The sequence below is a fragment of the Pocillopora verrucosa genome, chromosome 9, assembly GCF_036669915.1.
Source record: "Pocillopora verrucosa isolate sample1 chromosome 9, ASM3666991v2, whole genome shotgun sequence".
In the NCBI taxonomy this organism is placed as follows: domain Eukaryota; kingdom Metazoa; phylum Cnidaria; class Anthozoa; order Scleractinia; family Pocilloporidae; genus Pocillopora; species Pocillopora verrucosa.
The window spans coordinates 4,460,816-4,480,538 of NC_089320.1; the positions used below are offsets into that span (position 1 = coordinate 4,460,816).

Genomic DNA, 19,723 nt, shown 5'->3' on the forward strand with positions numbered 1-19,723 from the left:
CGAGAACCCACCTGACACTCCGAATATTCCTATTGAATCACTCTGTATGAGCCCAGATTTGAATGCCCTCCTAACGTACAAGTTAGCCTTAGAGCGTAAAGCAGTATTGGCCGCTGAAATCTCCTTCCTCATATGAGATCGAAACAAGGCAACGACAACATGCTATTCGGCGCCCTTTTCCGAAAGCCTTTAAATCGAGAACAATACATGGGCGCGCGTGGATTTAAGAATTTTTTCCATGCTTAGCGTGCGTATATCGAGTGATGGATGCACGCGGAAAGTTTGGAGAGCACGAAAAATGCGTAAGAGTAGCTCGAGGCGCAGCCGAGAGCAACCCTTGCTTTTTGAGTGCTCTATACACACAGTTAAAAGCATGGGCAAATTCTTTTATAACAGAGCGACAACAAGGATCTGCGCAAAGAAGCCTTTTATTGTGATAAAGTGCAAAATTCTCACAACGCGCAAAAAAAGTAAACAAACGTCCCTATTGGCTGGTAAAAAACACGCCACATTTTATGCTTTGGTTTGAGCGAGAACATTTGAGCCAGTTAACCGATAACTGTGAATGAAAAGTTCAAAATTTGCTCGAAAAATGGAGAAAATCAAAGCCAAATGAACTCAAGCGTCACTTAAATATGATTTCAAAGACCGAAACTACTCGCGAGTTTTTTTCGGCTTTATATTTTTGTTGCTTGTTGGATGAGGACCTGAAAGGTCAATGCCGATAGAAGAATTGGGCAGCCCTTCGCTGGTTTCTTCCACATTTCAAAGAGAAGGAAAACTGCACTGCAGCTTAACAGGACGGAAACTCTGAATCCAGGTAAATATAATGCTCACGTCTCTTATTTACGCACGGGCGTGCGTAAATAAAAATTTTGTTCATAGCGGCTCAATAGGAATTATGCAGGGCAAGCACGCGCGCTATGTTATAATTGGAATTTCTCTTCGAGTGTAACACAAGAAGAGAAATTTCATATCTACAGGCAACCATGTATTATTTTGTTTATCATATATAAACACAATAGCTCTCTACTGAGGAGAAAAGCCGACTTCATTAATGAATGAAAATAAATAAATCGACAATCCCCGAATAAAAATCGTAGAGTACGTTGGCGCGAACTCTTAAGATGGAAAAATGCGTTGAATCATGATTAAAAACAATAATGGTCGTAATTCTCAATTTACAAAACTCTCATTTATTGACTTTGTCCATACCGACAGAAGAAGTATTTTAGGTAAACGGCCAAAATAGGCTAGTGACAAATCTTCCAGTTATCGATTTTCATTCTCAGCTGGCAGAAATGCCAACACCAAAGCCACTAAATACGTAATTTTCGGTTTTTCGTTTAGTATATTGGTTTTCTTCACTTTCTGTCAGCAATATGTACTTTTTACTATTTTAACCGCCATAATTCGAAGATGCTCCGACAAACAATTTGTATTGAGAATCGTAAAGGCTTTGCACACGTGCAAAAAATACGACATTTTTTCACATGTGTTGAACGGCTTTTCTCAGGGCCAGATATCTCTGTCTAACACCGCAGTTTATGCGATGAAGACGTTTATTTAGCCCGCGCGACCGAATATTTTCGGGATATAGGGCGGTTACCAAGGACATAACATCGTTTCCCTTGCTGGCTAGCACGACACATTCCAATGACAGAAATTTAAGGACTATTTTGGAACTGCTCAAGCCTCCAGATAAGTCTTTCGCTTCCAAAGTTATTAATTTTGGTGTTGTGAATGTTCACATGAAAATTTAATGTAAATTATCGCGGCTACGACATCATATTTTGTCTTCCCAGCGAATCGTTTACGTAACTACTCCACTGCTGTATTGTAGCAAAGTTTTATCAGACTTCATTAGATAATTTGGTCCATAATTTTCAAAGTTACCAGCAGTAGAAGTTAACTTAATAAAATTTTGGTCATAAGAGGTTCTGCCTCTTTTCTAATGAATTCTGAAATTGCGACTCTTTTCATAAGATCTGCAATTAAATATTCTTTTCAGAAGAAACTTCTATTTCTTTGCTTGCCAGAAAGAGTCCTTGTTCTTGAGGAAAAGAATTCCGGATTCTTGTGACAAGAGTTTCGGAAATTGCGATTTTGTTCGTAAGATTTGCGATTAGATATTCTTTCCAAAAGAACTCTCTGCTTCATTGCCTGCGGGAAAGAATTCCCGATTCTTGTAGCAAGAGTTTCTGAAATTGCAATTCTATCCATGAGGTTTGCAATTAAACATTCTTTCCAGAAGAACTCTCTACTTCACTGCCTGCTGAAAAGAATTCTCGTTCTTGAGACAAGAGTTTCTGAAATAGAGAGATTCTTCTCAAGATATTCAGACGTAATGCATTCTTACCAGAAGAATTCTCTTCTATTCATTCTTGTTTCAAGAACCTCGATTCTCCTTCCTTGAAAGAATGGCAATGAAATGATTATTTTGATAAGAATTTTGGTTCTTAGGAGGAGAATAAGCTATTTGGGGAATTTAGAATGGTGTTCCTCATGTTGTTGATAAGTTAATTATATTTTATGTGAATAATCACTGCAACTGTATTAATTCCAATTGTGTTAACAAACAACAATTGTAGTTAAGTTGACAATTTGAAAACACTTCTGCCAGAAGCAGTTCAAATCTCGCGCGCACTACGCAAGTCAGACTTAATTAGTTGTGTGCATGATAACTAATGGTAATAGGACTTATTATATACTCAACAAAATATCGCGTTTCTGATTGGTCAATGATGAATGCATAAATAGGTTATAGAGTGCAATAGAGGTTATAGAGTGTAATACGGAGAAGTTGCCATGGAAACACCGGGGAAGCGCCAAATTTGAACACCAAATTATAAAAAAAATCGAGAATATAATAAATAAAAAATCGTATGAACCTGCTCGTGCATTTCGTGATTTATGGTCACTCGTGATGTTTTGAAATTTCTCAAATTGCACTCGCCTACGGCTCGTGCAATTTTGAGAACTTTCAAAACATCACTCGTGCCCATAAATCACGAAATGCACTCGCGTTCATACGATTTGTTGAAGTCCTAAATGTAATAACTGTCCTAAATGTAATAAAGTCCTAAATGTAATAACATTTGGTCCTAAATGTAATAAAGTCCTAAATGTAATAACATTTAGTCCTAAATGTAATAAGGCTCCAATGAAATCGTTTGACTCCTGCAGTGCATTGTTGTTATGGCGGACATCCACAATGATATGTTAGTGACAGCTGTTGCACCAAAAAATCCGCTGACCAGTATACATGCCACATTATGGGCTCACTGATATCAATCAGCGTCTTTTTACTTGCTAGACATAAGAAATATCAGCAGTCGAAGTATGGTCCTTAAAGCGGTTTATCGATCGAGTTGAAGAAAATCATTTCCAGCCCAAAGTGGGCTAGTGCTTGGCTGGAAGCTTAATAGGATGGAATCGATTGGTACGTAACCATTAAGACTTTTTGGAAAAGAAATTGACTACAATTGATGATGAACTAGCATGCTATTGTTGATGTTATCTTTCGTGTTAAAGTCTTTAGTAGTAATGCACCATTTTAGAGCAGTTTGAATGATTTCGCTGTGTCATATGTTAATCCAAAAGAAAATTATTATTATTAGTAGCGTTATTGAAATTTTGCACATCAATGTTATTCAGTGTCGATTGATTCTGATGAAGCATTTGAGTTCATTTTTAAGAATGACTATCCTGATTTATTCAATTTTGAACTTGGGGTATTGCATTTCCAGCCTTCTATGGCCTTACTCCACCTCAGTAATCAGTTCATGTACCATATGACTATAAGTGGAAACTGTTGAGCTTTCTTTTTTCATTCATCTATTTAGCTATTCATTTTCTCCCCTCACGGCGGGGAGAAGAGATGAAGACAAAAAATGAAATATAAACTTGAGATCAACTGTAAAATATACGTTTTCCTAATATTTCGGTTCGCGGAACTGATGAACCCGTCATAAGGGGCTAAAGGAAAAAAATGAATGGTTCATTAGACCGTCAACTGACCATCATGTGTTGATTGGTGTAGCTCAATGGTTCAATTTGACTCTTGCGTGGAAAAAAGGTAACATGTCAAGATCTGTGATCGTGAAATGGGATAGCATATGATTGGTCAGTCGATATCTTGCTCACTAGTCACTTTATCAAATAGCTAGCAGCGCACGTGGGCAAGATGAAGTGAATCCTGTGTTCTGATTGGCTACCTGAGCGGGCATGATGGGCCCACCCTCGCCCGCTCGGGATACCCCGTATTGATCCCACGCAAGAAAACTTACAAAGTTCATAACTTTTGGATAATATTTGCATATACATAGAAAAAAATAAACGACCCTCTTGGGTTTATTGTACTGCAAACACAGTTGGCTTTCACTATCGGCTCTCGAAATAAACAGGCCATTCTTGATTCTTATCAAAGCCAAATCTTTTGCTATACAATGAATCCTTTAATGATTAAGCCAAGAGAATATAAACTCTCTTGACCATGCTGGTATTTTCAAGATTACTGGATATTAGCCTCGTTCTTTTTCTACTTTTTTATGGACCGTGACCTCTTCTCCGTCCATAAAAACGCAAAAAAAAAAACTCAGCCAATATAAAGCCATTTTGACCTCACGCTCGGTCAATAACGCCTATGAATATATTTTATGCAGACCCGTACAAATCTGGTAAGGGAAGACCGTACAAAGAATGCCCCTCTGAGCCCAGAATATGTCTAACGTATAAGTCGGTGGACTTCTTTTTCCTTGTAATTCGGTTCATCAAGTGTTAACTTCAGCACTGAAGACAGAAGTATTTCGTCAAAATCTGTTACACTGAAGAGTCTGAGCCAATGATATAGAGAGGGCTATTAGTCAACGTTCTCGTTGCTTTTGCGTCCGTCAATTTGATGCCAAAAGCACATCAGTATCAGTATAAGGTTTTGTAGCCAATGCTTCTCAACCTACCTCTTTAACAAATAAAAAGACGCTGATTAATATCAGTGAGCCTGCAATATTCCATAAATATTGGACAGAGGATTCTTTAGCGCAACAGCTGTCACTTTAACATTTCAATGTTAGCGCAGTTAAACGATTGCATAGGAGGCTTATTACATTTAGGACCGAACGTTATTACATTTAGGACTTTATTACATTTAGGACCAAATGTTATTACATTTAGGACAGTTATTACATTTAGGACTTCAACACGATTTCCTATACTTAGTGGAGTCCAATTTGATCTGTAATCATAGGGGTGATAACAAAATGGGACGACCGCGCAGCTGAAGTCCAATTTGTTTATCATGAGCATTTTAACAAACTGTGCGATAAAAAAAAATTACGCAGAGAGAGGATAAAAATACTCCGACAATTTTTTTCCGATTAGTCACGGACTCTTTCGCTTCGCTCCGGCCAAAGTCCCTCAGCAATACAAATAACAAAAGGGTTATTGTTTAAGACTTAATGTGAGAAGTTGAGCCGGAACAATAGACCATTTCTTGATAAGGTCAGAGAATTTTGAAGAGACATGTATGGCCTATTATTCGATGTCATGAACAAACTACCTATCAGTGACTCACGATATTCTAAAGTGTATACTCTCTTGTATATTGAAACAATGCACGGAACATCACTTAAAAGCAAATAATTACCAATGGTAAGAAATGGAAATCAAGATGGTCGATGATCAATCAATTAGTTATGTCTGCTAAATAAAGAGCCGTGCAGATTAGCAGGTGATTTTTCAAACAATATACATATTTTAGCCGCCCTCAGCATTAAGCAACTCCCGAAATCACCAAAACTTGCGCGTTCTGAGATCGCGAACCATAATGACCGATTCTGACACAACTACCCTGTTGTGATACATTCGTTTTTAATCGATTTTTTCTCAGATTTGTCGTCCCTTCTCCTTTTAAGGTCCCTAATCCGACGCAAACTCGTCGCCGCATTATTCCTAGAATCTAGACTATATCTAAGTTATTTCCTTCAGGAATCGATGTTGTCTGACAAACCGAACCATTCTCCTTTTAATGCTGGTTGCCGATAGTTCTTGCCGTAATTTGTACTCAACATTTTATTCACATCTTTCACGGTCACGAATTGTTTATTGTTGATGGTGACAATGGACGATCCATTCATCAAGGCTTGACCTGCCTCATAAAAATCTACATAGCCACGTTCTCTCCAATCCTGAGACACTGGCAACATTCCCTTCACTGCTTCTTCCAGTTCACTACTAAATAATGTTTTGCCTTCTAAGTCCTCAGGCCCGTCAAAATAAGGGGCTGTATTTACGTCGATGTACGGGGGCACAAGAATATGCCCCCTGGGCATGTTCATGAAAGACCAACCTATATAGTACTGGTTTTCGAGAACCTTTTCAAGAGCAGTATACGTTGAAGCATTTTTATACACAGAGGTCGGTAATGCAATATCTATGTCGTATGTCCACGGTATGATCGCTTTACTCCTGATAGCCCCTAACAAGGTGCCATCAACAATTCGGTATTCTAGCCCCAGTTTGTTTAGCCCTTTTACAAAATCGCTTAGCATTTTCCATAAAACAGTGCTGCAACATATTGGTGCAGCTACGCCGGGTAGACCTCGTGGCTCTACATAGGGTTTCTCCGGGCACATCTTCCAGTTTGCGACACAAGCCGTCCATTCTATTCTATTCTCCGTTACGATCCGAAGTACCATATGTTTATTGGCGAAATTTGCATATTCAGGAACCTCCTTTGAGCTTTTCAAATTTCCTCGATCCGTACGCTTGATTTTGGGTGTCCACGCGCAAGAACCAAGCTTTGCAATCTTCAATTCGCCCTTTGATCGTAGAAAAAACTCCAATAAGGATAATTTCCCAAAACCTTCGATTAATCCTTCAATTTTTTGAAACACATCCTCCCTTATTACAAATGGACCATGCACGATATTGCAGGTTTGTACAAGCGCGTCAGTTGTCCCAGTTTCACTGTCGAAGTCAAGCCTGAGAGACTTTTGTAGCGTGAGGTTTTTTACAGGGCCTGTATTCCTAATGTGAACGCTCCACTTTTTTTTCACAAAACGACACCAAGATTGATCCAACATGAAATTTCCAAAGGCTTTCATTTCATGGCCTCCCTGTTGTTGCATACAAGTTGCACCATGAAATTGTGTTCTTGAACGAAGAAAATCACTCAACATCCTTACGGAATGTTTGTCTTTGTCCTCCAATACACGATCAATTTCCTGCTCTTTGGTTGAAAAGGGCAAAATCAACAGATAGGGAGTATTGTTATTCACCGCACTGGAATAAGACAGATCCGAATGAATGACAGCGATTGAATCTCTCCGAGAGAGCAACGCGGTGGAATTAGAAACGTAAGACTTTGCTGAGTAATTAGCAAAAAAAGTGCTCGAAATCCTGAGAATTTGCGTTTCCATTTCAGAGTTGTTGCGTTTGACATCTTTTCTCCAGTTGAAGTTAAAACCAACGAAACAGAAATAACAAAGATACCAACACAGTATCAGGAACGGCAGACATAGATGTTTTCGGTTCCATTTCATGGCGCAAGAAGCTCACTTTTTTGGGATCAAAAATATTCGATAACAATTATTTTTGTCACAATTTGGTACTATTGATGCAATTTCCCAGCTTTCAACAATTTAAGGCGGCGAGATACGAGATACAAAAACCCTCAACTTGTCACGCAACAAGGGCAAATTTGTTGCGTGACAGGTGGTGAGCCAAATTGTTTGGGCTTAAATTTGTTGCCCTGGTTAGAACCGCGCCCTACTTTTCCCAACAAATTTCTTCAACCTGCAACATCTGTTTTTGTTGCGCGACAAGTTGATCATACACGGTGAAAAACGGGAAACATCGACCAAAACTTGCAACGAAATAATGTTGCACGACAAGTTGTACCTCGTATTTTTAGAGCTGTTGGAAACTGTGCGATACGTTAATTATTCTCAATTTGATTGACACTTATAAGGGATTTCGTTTATATTTACATAACTGAGCAAACCTGTAAGCAGCACATGTTTTATCGTCCCTTATATGGCACTGTTCCACATGAATACAACGGAACGTTAAGTGTGTTTCCTTCTAATAAGCTGAGAGTTGTGAGTGGGAGTCAACGGAAGCGTAATGGCAAAATTGTTGAATCAAGCGAATAAATGTTACGGGAAAATTTACTGATTTTCCCGTGTGTGTTATTCGGAACATATTTATTCGTAAACTTTCACATTTAACCATTTCAAGTCCTTTCATTTCAGTAAATCAAAAAATGCATAAAAACCACAGTAGCTTTTGAATAGATTTTTGTTGTTACTCGCTTTCATCATATGTACCTGCTTGTCGGCACTTTTGTTATTTATTACATGGTTTTTTTTAGGTAAATATAAGTGTTTATGGTCTCTCTGGAAACATTGGTTTTCATGGTAGATAGCAGCTGAGTTTATACTCGTAACTTTAATTTCTTTTCATGCAATGGTTTCCAAACCAATCTTGCGTAAATAAGCAGAAACCTTTAATTGCTTTTTCGTTTTTTTATTTCCTGAGCTGCGCTACTGCAATTAAGATAGGTATTGTTTTCTATATCAGAGCTGTAAAATCGCACCTAGGTTTCCTACTTTAATGGCCTAGAGTTTATTGCATCCGTCTTTTTAATTTTGAGATTCTTTCCGTCGTAGAAACAGATGGAATAATTAAGTAGTTTTCGTTTAACTTCAAAGAGATTTTTTTCCTCTCCTTTGTGTACTTATTCAAATATTGCGATTTGTGTAACAATAGCACTTCGCACCAGTTACTTCTTAAGCAAGTACCTTGTACAGCTTTGATGATTACAAACTAGAGTATGCTAGAGGTCATGTCGCTTGTTGGCCTGACCCAGAATAAAAGTACTGTGGAACCAAAGATTGTCTTATCCTTGACGTCCGTATAAGCTCGCTCGAAGCAGATCTCCGTGTACCAGGAAATCGTGACGAGTTTCCGTTCTCGCTGCCAAGTCGTCTCCACAGAGTTATTTCCCCCAGTTGTTATTGTGCCTTCCGCGAAGATTCAGTCCTCCAGTTTGGGCGAGAAAAACTTTATCGTCACATAAATCGTGAGTTTATAAGGAAGCGTGGTACAGCTTTTTCACGTTTTCGACACTGACGACCCTGACAGGACAGCGTTGGAAATCATGGACAAACGAATTGCCGAACTTGAGGGCAAAGTGAAGACGTTGAATTTTCGTTTGAAGAAGACAGGAGATGTCTTAAAGAAAGATGATCGAACGGCTTTTGAGAGATCCAAAGTTTCCGTTAAGGCCCTAGTGAGGTAAATTTTTCGCACAGTACTATACTACATTATGCATTCAGTTCTTGAATAGAGGAAACAATAACAAAAAGAACACATTGCTATTGAGAAAACAGATTTGCGGAGGTTTTACCCCCTAGTGACTATAGTAGTCAAATGGCTGGCGACGTGGTGAGAATGCCCAAGCTCGTGATCACAAAATTTGATGGAACACTGCAAGATTGGCTTCGTTTTTGAGGACAGTTCGAAAGTGAATTTGATGAATCCAGTGCCCCTGAAGTCACAAAGTTCTCCTATTTGAAAGAATTAGTGAATTTGAAGGTGCGAAATCTCATCGACGGTCTTCCGTTTACGCCTGATGGTCACCAAAAGGCTCAAGATTTACTCACAAGAAGACATGGGGAAGCGAGTGAAGTTGTGGGAACTTACGTTAGGAATATTTTGGAGCTGCCCACCAAGCGCGAGAGAAACGTAGAGGAGATACATGAATTTTAAGAAACACTGCTGTGAGTTATTCATGCTTTTGCTACATGGATTACCCAAAGCTCTCTTAAACCGCCTACAGCTAGTTCAGAAAAGGGTATAGCGCATTGTAACATTCACAAAGAAGTATGAACATGTAACTCCCATTTTAATAGATTTACATTGGTTGCCTGTTGAATACCGTATTACTTATAAAATCTTATTGTTAGTATATAAGGCTATCAATGGACTTTCACCAAGATATATATCCAATTTGCTCAGCTTTTGTACCGGCTCCTACTCTTTGCGTTCTTGTAACGATAGGATTTTTAGTTATCGAGTTCTTTCATGCTTGCGCTTAAAAAATACAATATTCAACGTAGGAAGCTTAGTTAAGCAAAGCGTAAACGCTACCAGTTCTCCTTCAGTCACCCGTAAACAGTTATTATTAGTGTTAAACTGTAACAGCCACCTGTCATATCCTTTTGTGTAACTGTTATCCACCGGAACTCTTTGAAAGTAATTAATGTTGTAAAAGGCGAAATTCCTACTTAGCCAATAGTGTAGTAGATTACATGATCCTTTAGATTATTCATGCCATTACGTTATCCATGTACGTTACACTTAAATAGGACTGTTTTGTAAAGCTTAAAAAAAAAGAAAAAAGGAAGAAGAAAAGAGAAGAAAAGAAGAACGGGGTCGAACCAGCCCTGGCCAGGTCCGTTCTGGTCAAAGTTGTAATAGAGCTTGCAGAATAAATCTACGTTGGAGCCAACCCTGTTGTTGTTAGTCATTCTCTCAAGGATAGTCAGCAGCCGTAATAGATTCCGGTTCTTTCCCGCAGCCAGCGAGTGCCCCCAAGGAAAGCTTTTACCCAGAAAGAGTTTTTAAGAGTTGTCCCCGTCCGTCCGTTCATTTGTGAAGGCAAAACCCTGTTTTCACATTCTTGTTCGAATAAGTTACTTCAAGTCCCGAGATCTAAGCTTAAGTCTTATGGTGATCGAAGATTTTCCATTGCAGGACCTAAATTATGGAACAGCATACCCGCATCTTAAAGAAATGCCGATTCCTTGAATTCTTTCAAAAAACACTTGAAGACATATTTAGTTCACCAAGCCTTTTTTGATTTGTAAATATATTTCTATTTAATTTCCATGCTTATATATGTAGTTGTTAGATTTTTTAGTGTTTTTTAATACATTTTTTGATATTGTTAAGCACCTAGAGCAATTAGTGATACAGACGCTATATAAATAAAGTTATTATTATTACTATTATTATTGAAAAGTCTATCCAAATTGAACACCGCGGTTCGATCTACTTTTGACAAGCTTGACGTGATAAAGAACGAACTTGCCATGATAGATGAAAATTGGTGCGAATGGACTTTTGTGGAATTCTTAGAGGCGCTGGAGAAATGGAAGATTAATAATCCCATTTCAAATGAACCGAAATCAAAGAGCTCAAATTTCCGTCGAGATCAGTCCAGAGCATTTCTTGCCAAACAACAAGAAACCGGAAAACAGTCGAAGGCGAGCTCAGGGGCGCGTCTTTATCGTTGTAGCGAACAACATAAGGCAATTAACTGTGATAACGTCCAAAGCATTGAAGAAAGGAAGAAAATGCTTGCCGATAAGCGCTTGTGCTTCAATTGCCAAGGTGCCAAACACCGAATCAGGGATTTTAGGACAAGAAGGAAAGACGAGAACCAGGTATGACTGCAAATTTAATTGGCGACTCCAGTGTTATTCATCCCGTAGTAGTAATAAACATGGGTGGATATAAATTCCGAGCTCTGTTGGACAGTTGCGCCAGCCATTCATGTGTTTCGTGCGATTGAGTTTATTAAAGCTAAAGTGAAGAGTACGAGTTTGCGCCAAATCGCCATGTTTAGAGGCGTTGAAACCAGAACTATGCAAGTCTACGAAGTTGTCATGCGTTCTGTGACTGGAGATTTCTCACTAAACGTAAATGTCACGAAAATCGAAAAAAGGGAACTGTTGACCTTAGACAACCCAAGGTTTTCTAATCTCGTAAAAAGTCACCCTCACCTGAGAGGTGTTAAAATGGAGGATAGTGATACAAAGGCTCGTTTACCTGTGCACGTGATTATCGACGCTAATGACTTTGTCAAGATACGGACAAGTGATCGTTTACGGGTCGGACGTAGAGGAGATCCAGTAGCAGACCGTGCACGTTTTGGGTGGACTATAATGTCCCCCAGAACAGATGTAGGTAACGCGTATACCTTGCCGTGAATTCGACGGTTGATCATAACCGACTCTGCGCCCTAGATGTCTTAGGACTAGAGGACAAACCAACTACTCACCAGAGCGACGTCCACGAAGAATTCGAGGAGCAACTAACTAGGAGTCCAGACGGCCGATACGAAACTGGACTACCCTGGAAAGGGAACTGTCCTGAGTTTCCCAATAATTGTGTGGGCAATGTGCGCAGAGTGAACTCTCTTCTACGGAAATTAAAAAGAATTGATATGCTGGACCAGTACGACGACAATATTCGGGAACAGGTGAAGGAAGGTGTGGTTGAGAAGACACCAGCGAAGGTAACAGGCAAAGAATTCTACATGCCCCACCGAGCAGTAATACGCGAGAATGCAGAATCAACCAAGCTACGGGTGGTATATGACGCCTCGGCCCGTGCATATGACGGTGTGCCATCTTTGAATGAGTGTTTACACACTGGTCCCCCACTACAGAATGAACTTTGCAATGTTATTGTCCGCAACAGATTCCATCCTATTGCAGTAGCCGGATATATGCACAAGGCCTTCCTACACTGAGACACGTGTCAAGGAAGCTGAACGTGACGCACTGAGATTCCACTGGATTAAAGACAAATCGACTGAAGAGCTGGAAGTGTTAAGGTTTACGAGAGTAGTGTTTGCTCTTGCTCCTTCTCCTTTCCTACTCAATGCCGTGATACAACAACACCTGAAAAGTGTGCAGTCCGAGTACCCAGGGACTTAACAAGAAATCAAGAACAGTCTGTATGAAGATGATTTGATTACAGGAGATACTTCTGTGAAAGGTGCGCAACAGTTCAAACATCATGCGGTAGAAATCTTAAATCGTGCAAAGTTTACTTTGCACAAATGGCACTCAAACGTGTCAGAACCAGAAGGCGACTGTACCGATGACGAACCTTCATTTGCTAAACAGCAGCTTGGTGCATCACCAGTTCGTGGAGAGAGCAAACTACTGGGACTCAAATGGGACAAAGTGGATGACACTTTACATGTTTCACTCCTATCTCAGCCTGCTACATTGACCAAACGGGGCATCCTCGCCAACTTAGCGAAGATTTATCACTCCTTAGGACTTGTGCCGTCTGCAATGTTGGAGGGGAAAAAAACTATCGAGAAGCCAGTGAAATGAAGTTAAGCTGAGATACCTCACTTCCCGAGGGGATTGCGAAATCGTGGCTAAAATGGAAGAGGAAATGCACCGGATGATGTGTATTTTCCTCGCAGTCTTGTTCAGTACCAGGAACCGACTGACAACATTAAACTTCATGCATTTGAAGATGCAAGTATTCACGGTGTGTGTGCTGCTGTGTATGCTGTGGTTATACAAGCGTTAGGTGTGACACAGGGTCTGATTGCCGCCAAATCCCGCCTTGCCAAGAAAAGTCTGACGATTCCTCGTTTGGAACTCGTGTCAGGCCACATGGCAGTCAACTTGTCAACAAATGTGCGGGCTGCGCTAGAAGGCTTCAGTATGACGTAGGATATACAATGCTGGCTCGACAGCACCGTAGCCCTACACTGGTTGAACGATGACGAGGAGTACCGCCAATTCGTGGCTAATCGGGTTAAAACCATGACATGTACCGACATCCGAAAACCCAGCTTACTTGGGAGCTGAAGCGGCAGTGTGAATGAGGCGGAGCTATTATGGAACGGTCCGCCGTGGTTGTCTGACCCATCTCAGTGGCCTGCTGATATTGTGACAAAGGCGACGGATGACAGCAATACAGAGAAGAAGGTTCAACGAGAACTTTTCGCGCTCAGTGTCGAAGCAAACGATGACTTTGACACTGGTCTCGAGAAGTTCGGCTTGCGTAAAGCCATGAGAATTTGTGCATGGATCTTGCGGTTCAATCACAATTCTCGTCACCCTTCCGAGAAGATCATAGGACCTCTCACGACCAAAGAAATTCAGCAACAAGCGAGCGCAGAGCAAAGGGCAAAGACGGTCAAGTTTGCCCGTGACCAGGAACAACTGAATCTGCAACTAAACAGCGATGGTGTATTGGAATGCTGAGGACGCATTCAGGGTGAGCATCCGATTTACTTACCAGATTCTAATTCTTTCACAGCGGAAATAGTGAAGCATGGGCACGAGACAACTCTCCATGGGGGAGTCCATGGCTAAAGTACGAGAAAGATTCTGGGTGCCAAGACTTCGACGGCTTGCTAAGAGAGTAGTGAAGCACTGCTTTGGATGCAAGAGGTTCCAGGCTCAGTCCCTTCATGACCCACAACCAGGTGATCTGCCGAAGTCACATACTAAAGGGAGTACACCTTTTGATGTCATTGGGGTGGACCTTGCAGGACTAATCAAGTATGGTGGTAAGTGCAAGACAGAGGAGAAAACCTACGTCGTACCATACTCCTGTTGTCTTACCCGCGGAATCTTTCTGGAAGTGCTTCCCAGCCTAGGGACGGGCGAGTTTATCAAGAGCTTTAAACGTCTGATCGCGAGGAGGGATCGACCATCCCTTGTCCACTCAGACAACGGTTCTACGTTCACAGCTGCGGCAAAATGGCTCACGAAAGTGAAGGAGGATGAGAAGTTCCACTCATTCTTGAGTGATCAATCCTTTACTTGGTGCTTTAATGTGAGTAGAGCGCTGTGGTGGAGAGGACACTTCGAAAGACTTATTGGCTTATTTAAGTCTTCATTCTACAAGTCTGTGGGTCAGGGTCTACTAAGCTGGGACGAGCTCTGCGAGGTAGTCCTTGACATCGAAGTGTCGCTTAACCAGCGACTCCTCAGTTAAGTGGAGGATGACCCGCAACTCCCTACACTAACACCTAACTCCTTACTGTTTCTGAATGGTAACATTTTTCCTGAGCTCGAGCCACATCGTCTCGAAGACCGGGACTTGAGGAAACGTGCGAAATTTTTGAAAGCTACCAAAGATACAATGTGGCGTCGTTAGACCACGGAATACCTTAGAGCTTTGAGAGAGAGACATCAACTTAAACATAACACCAATCCTAACAGCTTGTCTGTTGTTATCATTAAGGCTGATGAGTGAAACCGTAATCATTATTCACTGGACGAGATGGTTTTGTTAGGGCAGCGAAATTAAGAGCAAGCAGAGGATTCATGGAACGCCCAATCCAACATCTCCACCCATTGGAGTTGTCGTGCGACCGAAACCCCACGCCTTGTAATGACACACCTTTAGACCGAACTGCAGAGGAGTTCCGGCTGCAACGAGATGCTGCTGAGGCAGCACGTCAGCAAATACAGGACATCGTAGAGCAAGACACTTGAATGTGGTTATCAAATAAAAATCATTTTTTTACTTATTTCTTGTTGTGTTATAGATTCAGTTCCACTTGCATATGCCTTGTTCCTAAGTCGTATAGGGGAGAGTGTTGGAAACTGTAAGATACGTTAATTATTGTCAATTTGATTGACACTTATGAGGGATTTCGTTTATTTATACATAACTAAGCAAACCTGTATGCAGCACGTGTTTTATCGTCCTATATATGGCACTGTTCCAGGTACTTACAACGGGACGTTGAGTGTGTTTCCTTTAATACGTCGAGAGTTGTGAGTGGGAGTCAACTGAAGCGTAGTAGCAAAATTGTTGAATCAGGCGAATAAATCGTGAGTTTATAAGGAAGTGCGGTACAGCTTTTTCACGTTTTAGACAGAGCCAGAAAAAGTGGATGAGCTGGCGCCTTAGCTGTGATAGCATTATGATTTTAATAAACGTTCATTAAGGAATATATTTTCGCTTGATCAGTTCCCCGTGAAAAATTAACCTCATTGTGTATAATAAGCGGTGTAACCATGGTTTCCATTCGTGATCACCATCATGACGGGGGAGTCTCTTCTTTATATATCCAACCGCTCGTCGACGGATTTGGATGTAAACTCTATTTCAGCATTTTGATGAGGGAAAATACCATGGGGGTGCGGCTGTTTCATGCAAACTTTGACAGAGGTGTTGTCTCTTCTCTCGTCAATAAATGTGTAATGAGTCATTCTAGTCTATTCCCTTTCTCAATGAAAGGGACAAGTATAGCTCTCACTCGAGAACGACAATCCAGGAAATTTGATTTCAACGAAATAATATTCATTATTTTTTGCCTCAAAATGCGTTTTGACCTGACGTCGTTAAGACTGAGAGATACCAAATATGAATGACTGAATGTGACCTCCATGAACGCGTTCATCAACTCCATGAGAAAATTGCTATCATAGTACAAAGGTAGCACAGCTTGAAAACAATTTCATGTCTTATCCACACGTAGCAAAACTGTCTATGGGTTTCCCGGAATTGAATACCACAATTCCCTGTTTAAATTAAGACCAACCTTTTAGCGCCCTCAAAATAATTACTAGGTTTATAGTTGTCATTTAACATTATCGTTTTCTCAAAATAAAAATGATAAAAAGTAAATATATGCTGACTGTTTTATTTACCTCTCGAAAAACCTACGTTTTAAAAAATGATCTTTTGTCAATAATCTTCAGGAGTTGATTTGGTCAATTATTTGGCTTAAATTTTCATTCTTGAAAAGGGCGAGCACTTTGTCGATGTGACACTGTTGAATTTTTCTAGTTAAATTTGTTAAGAAGGATCATTTGAATAATTCGCGATTCAAACAATTTTTAACAACAAAAATGGGGAACAAAGAAGAACCGTGCACAGCTGATGGAAATTCTGGGTACCATGTAGACCAGGGAAAACGGGGCCTGCTCTTTTTTTAAGTCAATTTCGGTCTTGTTGACAGGTTAAACAAAGTTATGAAGAGAGAATTATTTTTGTCACAATTTGGTACCATTGATTCCGCTAATTTTCCAGCTTTTCAATAATTTAATCTAACACTGACAGACTTCGCGAGCCATAGATCATACAAATAATTTATCTATGGCAATTTTAATTTTCTTTTGGGGTCGATGAACGCTTTCATGCCGGTTACAATCGTTCATTCATATTTTAGAATATCTCTAAATCGTAACGCTGCTTGTTCAAACCACATTTGGCAGCAGATCAGAGTGGCTGTGAGCCAGTCAACTCGGAAAATGTTGTACTGAAAGGTGGGATGTCGGGACCACTGAGCTGACTTCGAATTTTAAAACTTTACCACGCTTTATCCCCTTGGTCTGCTGCTCCCTCGATGCACGTAATCAGTTTCATAGACGCTCTACATACTTGACGCAATGGATTGTGTTTCTTCTTTCAAGCGAGAGGTTTAACCCTTTACCCCAAGAGTGACTAATATCTAATTTCCCCTTACAACATCACCCCGAAATCAAACATTAAGGTCATGAGAATAAAGGACATGATCACCAACTAAAGAAACCCTTGATTGCTGAACAACTTCTCCTTGTCAGAACCCTAGGAAATGTAGAGAGAACAGTATGGAGAATATGCATGCTGATGTTAGGGTGTAAAGGGTTAAGGATCGATCATTTGTCGCTGGAAACTTCTTTTGGGAGGGGGGGTCTTTCCTTTTTCTTCTTTTCCCCTCCCCTTTTTTATGTCTTTGATGGACATGCCCAGGGGACATATTCTTGTGCCCCCATACATCGACGTCAATACAGCCTCTTATTTGGTGGGCCGTGGGACCTAAAGGGCAAAGCATCATTTAATAGTGAACTACTTCGTGGCCGTGAAAGATGGGGATAGAATCATATTGAGTATCGACTGCGACAATAACTACCGGCAACCAGCACTTCAAGGAGAATGGTTGGGTTTGTCAGATAACAATGGTCTTTAAGGCAGCAAACAGAGACTTAGCTACGATTATAAGAGGAATACTCCGCCGAGTCTGAGATTAGAGACCTTAAATGCAGACAGGACGACAACGCCGAGGAAAGCTTCGATTAAAACTAAATTGATCGCGGAAATGCGATATTCTGAGTCGACCAAAAAGCGACATCAAATTACACATAAAATATTTCCTAGGATCACATGGTCTCACGTAGTGATCGTCTTGAATAGGCTTCAGTTTTTATGCTTGAATTGTGCAGCGAACAATTTTCATCTGTCCATCGTACTTCATCATTTTATCTTTATCTGTATAAAGAAGTATATAAAGTAACGGCAAGTTATGCTCTTGTGGAACTTCATGAAGGCTCTTCCATGGTTATGCCCTTGACGTTGTCATCTTGAATGGCAGAGATGACGGAATTGGACTTGTAGTTAACTTCTTGGCACCATTCCAGAAGCGCACACGGATGTTTGTTATCTTATAAACTGCGGCCGTGGTAATTAAAGCGAGATTATCTTCCGACAGGCTGATAGTTATCTTTCCTGTTAGATCTGCGATTGTCCCTTCAGCCAGGAGACTTTGTTTGCCAAGGCGAACCGTTGAAATTTCATTGATGTTTCCTACCTTACCGAGGACTGACACTGAATCACCTTCTCTTGAATTCTGGAGGATATCTGTTATTGCGGTGCACTTGTTGGTCGACAGCTCAGCAAACTGGAAGCAATATTCAGTTGGCGAGGGTTGAGTACTACCAGGGCCTAACCAATCCATTACTGGAGTTCAGATTATCATTTCGGAAGAGACTATAACCACTGATATCGTACAGGTCATTAGGATCTTGAGAACTAAATCTTGTTTCTGCAAAAATGTTTATATCAGAACTGGAATGATTAAGATCTTTACACAAGCCTTGGATGTGTATATGAACAGGCAGAGGCAGAATCTCTTACGACCAAAATGTCATTAAGTTAACTTTCATTGCCAGTAACTTTGATAATTGTAGACCAAATTATCTGATGAAGTCTCTTAAGCTTTGCTACATAACAGCCATGGAGTAGGTACATAAACGATTCCCGTAGTTGCGATAATTTATATTAAATTTTGGTGTGAACACTCACAACACCAAAATTAATAATTCTGGAAGCAAAAGACTTATCTGGAGGTTTAAGCAGTTCCAAAATAGTCCTTAAACTTTTTTCATTAGAATCCGTGGTACTAGCTTGCAAGAGAAACGCGGTTGATGCTATGCCCTTGGTAATCGCCATATATCCGATTTCGGTTGCGCGGGCTCGATCAACGTTTTTAACGGCTTCCGAAAAAGTGCGCCGAGTAATAGGTTATTAAACGGTTACGAATATATGAAAGTCATATATTTGAACTGCGGATAAGGACGTGAATGAAAGTGATCCTCGCAGTAGTGTGCACTACTTAGGCAGTAGTGAAAATAAGGCCTTAAAATCGGCAGTTCAAATATATGACTTTCATATATTCTTAACCGTTTATTCATCACTTCACGGGTTTATTTAGAACCAACATCATGACCCGCTTCCAGTTAGCTTGTTAGCTCAGTTGGTAGAGCGCCGCACCGACATCGCAGAGGTCATGGGTTCAAATCCCGTACAGGCCTGAAGAAAATTCGTATATTTGAACTGCGGATAAAGACGTGAATGAAAGTGATCCTCGCAGTAATTTGCATTACTTAGGCAGTAGTGGAAATAAGGCCTGAAAAAAATTCAGGCCTGTACGGGATTTGAACCCATGACCTCTGCGATGCCGGTGCAGCGCTCTACCAACTGAGCTAACAAGCTAACTGGGAGCGGGTCATGATGTTGGTTCTAAATAAACCCGATTTTAAGGCCTTATTTCCACTACTGCCTAAGTAGTGCACATTACTGTGAGGATCACTTTCATTCACGTAATAGGTTATTGTTGTCTTGTTTCGATCTCAGGAGATTTCAGCGGCCAATACTACCCTCTGCTCTAAGTTTAACTTGTACG

General features: G+C 40.5%; 1 protein-coding gene, 2 non-coding genes and 1 pseudogene across 3 annotated transcripts; 2 read left to right on the top strand and 2 right to left on the bottom strand.

Annotated features, from left to right (window-relative positions):
• Nucleotides 1-5,258: 5,258 nt before the first annotated feature.
• LOC131788333 (uncharacterized) lies at nt 5,259-7,418 on the bottom strand. The gene has a single exon (XM_059105418.2). The coding sequence runs from the start codon at nt 7,416-7,418 to the stop codon at nt 5,982-5,984; it is 1,437 nt and encodes a 478-aa protein (XP_058961401.1). The 3' UTR covers nt 5,259-5,981.
• Nucleotides 7,419-9,160: 1,742 nt separating this feature from the next.
• LOC136283278 (uncharacterized) lies at nt 9,161-14,024 on the top strand (annotated as a pseudogene).
• A 5,255-nt stretch (nt 14,025-19,279) lies between these two features.
• Trnaa-ggc (transfer RNA alanine (anticodon GGC)) lies at nt 19,280-19,352 on the top strand. The gene has a single exon. It is a non-coding gene; the product is annotated as a tRNA-Val (tRNA).
• Nucleotides 19,353-19,460: 108 nt separating this feature from the next.
• On the bottom strand, nt 19,461-19,533 carry Trnaa-ggc (transfer RNA alanine (anticodon GGC)). The gene has a single exon. It is a non-coding gene; the product is annotated as a tRNA-Ala (tRNA).
• Between the last annotated feature and the right edge of the window lie 190 nt (nt 19,534-19,723).

Excerpts from the sequence above, each read along its gene's own strand:
- LOC131788333 (XM_059105418.2), bottom strand. The coding sequence starts at position 7,418 with ATGGAAACGCAAATTCTCAGGATTTCGAGCACTTTTTTTGCTAATTAC.